This window comes from Gymnoscopelus microlampas, assembly GCF_963454915.1.
Source record: "Gymnoscopelus microlampas genome assembly, chromosome: 6".
In the NCBI taxonomy this organism is placed as follows: Eukaryota; Metazoa; Chordata; class Actinopteri; order Myctophiformes; family Myctophidae; genus Gymnoscopelus; species Gymnoscopelus microlampas.
In genome coordinates, this window is record NC_139943.1 from 144,462 (window position 1) to 146,961 (window position 2,500).

A 2,500-nucleotide genomic window follows, 5' to 3' on the forward strand; every position below is an offset into this window, starting at 1 on the left:
AGCAATTTCATTGAAATGAATAGCTGGGGGCGGGGCAATCCGCCCTCTAGTTATATTATACCTCTATGACGTTCGTTAAAGGTTTGTGTAATCATAGCGTAACAATCATTTTAACGACTTTAACAATCTTATTTACTTTGGCTATTCAATAATAGCAGATCTACAAGCTCATAGTGCGTCACTTTGTGCCGTGCTATGAGCTTTTAGATCTGCTATGTTAGAAAATGGTGAATCATTTTTTAAAGGGGACATTTTTTACTCAAATCTTTGCTTTGCTTCTGGGGGTCCCTTAGTCCCTGGCACAACATATTGTGTGTGTGTGTGTGTGTGTGTGTGTGTGTGTGTGTGTGTGTGTGTGTGTGTGTGTGTGTGTGTGTGTGTGTGTGTGTGTGTGTGTGTGTGTGTGTGTGTTGTGTGTGTGTGTGTGTGTGTGTGTGTGTGTGTGTGTGTATTTACCTGTCAGAAATATTCCTGGCTTGCCCAGTGTGTGGTCCAGCCTATAGAGTGACACAGGAAGAATAAACCACATGCATCACATTCACAACTATCACAATGTTAGTTTGTTTTGGTCCTACATAATTATGCATACCACAGGTTCATGTATTATAAGTTATAATAATATAATTTATAAGTGCTGGTCACTTATAAAGCAGCATTATAAACTCAGTGGAACAGAAAATTATAACTACCAGGTAACACTTTACTTATAATGCATTATAATCACATTCATAATGCACTTATAATGCATCATAATGCACTTACAATGCTTCATAATACTAACATTTTAAAATTATGCATAACAACTTATAACAAAGACACTTTGTAACAACTAGCTAAGTTAAGGTAGTTATAATGTGGTGTTAAACTGAGCTTAACATGATTTATAACCAGCACTTATAATATGTCATGTTGTTTTAAGTTGTCATACATGATTATAAACACTTAAAACAAGCGTTATAATGCCTTATAAGGGCTTTATACTGCATTATAAACGTGTCTATTCTATTCTATTCTATTCACACACCCAGTGTTTCAGTCTGTCTGATTCTTTGCTGCATTGTTTACTCCGTTGGTTCTCAAAGTGGGGTCCGGGGACCCCCAGGGGTACTTGAGGGGGTTCCAGGGGGTCCCCAGCTAAATGATGGACAGGAACCAAATGGACCCTTATGGGTCTGTAACTCTGAGAGTGTACAAATGGAGTGTACAAATGTGTACACTCTCAGAGTTAGATTAACATTTATTTTACAATATGAATTGGGGTCCCAGAGATAGAAATGCCATTAAATGGGGGTCCGTAGCCTAAAGCATGTCAAACTGGGGGTCCTTGACATTAAAATGGTTGAGAATCACTGCTATAGAGCCGTAAAAATCTTCTCTTATGGGGGTCCCTGGCATATCTTTTCAAATGGGGGTCCGCGGGCTAATAAGTGTCAATTTGGGGGTCCTTGACATGAAAAAGTTTGAGAACCACTGGTTTACTCAATTATAACCCTTTAATAAAATGATACTGTTGTTCACTTCATCCATTTTAAGCCTCATTGGCCCACGTACACTGATAGTTTCAAGAGGGCCTGAGTTGTGCTTTGAGGTCAGCTGTGATCATTCTTTTGATTTGTGATTTACGATGATGGGAGATTGAGTTACAGCATAATGCTTTAAAAACTAAATGTTATGATTCAGATAGTTTGTTTGTAAACAACTCATGAATACATCAAGTCACTCCCAACACCGACGATTATGAATAATATCTGTATTACAAAAAAAAAAAACGTTTACTTTATTCCTAAATCAAATATAAATATATGGTCTCTGTCGGGTGGAAACCTCGTATGTGTGAAACAGATCATTTTCAGGATTCAAATAAAAAGATTATAGCAAAAGTATCAGATGTTATTAAAAGGTTAAAAGGCACAATAATCTAAGGCTATGTTTTCAATGATAACAAATGAAGGCATGGTATTAATTTGCTTTTAATGACCAAAATGAAACAACTACTACAGATCTACAAGCTCAAAACGTGATACTTTTGATACTTTTGTGTGACGCTGTAGTATGATTATTGATCAATTAGTTAATTTATGAAAAAACACATCAATATGGATATGAGAGGTTTCTGCCCGACAACAGCGATGTATACAGTATGTGTATGCAGTAGGTGTGGGATTTGTGCAAAGCATTGGTCAGTGTAAACTAATGGCTGACGTACACATTGTATAATATCTTGTATAAGCTTTGACACCGTGTGTTACCTAACTGACCTGCTGCCTGTCTGAGTGTAGGAGCCAGACCAAATAAAAGATAAATGCACAGACAACAAGACACAGCATATCTGATTAACAACACCGTGTGTGTGTGTGTGTGTGTGTGTGTGTGTGTGTGTGTGTGTGTGTGTGCGTGCGTGCGTGCGTGTGTGCGTGCGTGCGTGCGCGCGCGCACACGAGAGAGAGAGAGAGAGAGAGAGAGAGAGAGAGAGAGGGGGGTGGGGAGAGAGTCTCACCTC

The 2,500-nt window shown here is 38.5% G+C and overlaps 1 protein-coding gene across 1 annotated transcript in view; it reads right to left on the reverse strand.

The window, feature by feature from the left end:
- The window catches only part of kcnq1.2 (potassium voltage-gated channel, KQT-like subfamily, member 1.2), a gene marked incomplete at both ends in the record, with an annotated part of 592,759 nt that overhangs the window by 5,157 nt on the left and 585,102 nt on the right, over positions 1-2,500 (reverse strand). The window contains 2 exons of the mRNA XM_084060875.1: positions 457-497; positions 2,498-2,500. The exon at positions 2,498-2,500 is cut by the window's right edge and continues 92 nt beyond it. Of these exons, the coding sequence (XP_083917001.1) occupies positions 457-497; positions 2,498-2,500 (44 nt within the window). The remainder of the gene's footprint in view (positions 1-456; positions 498-2,497) is intronic.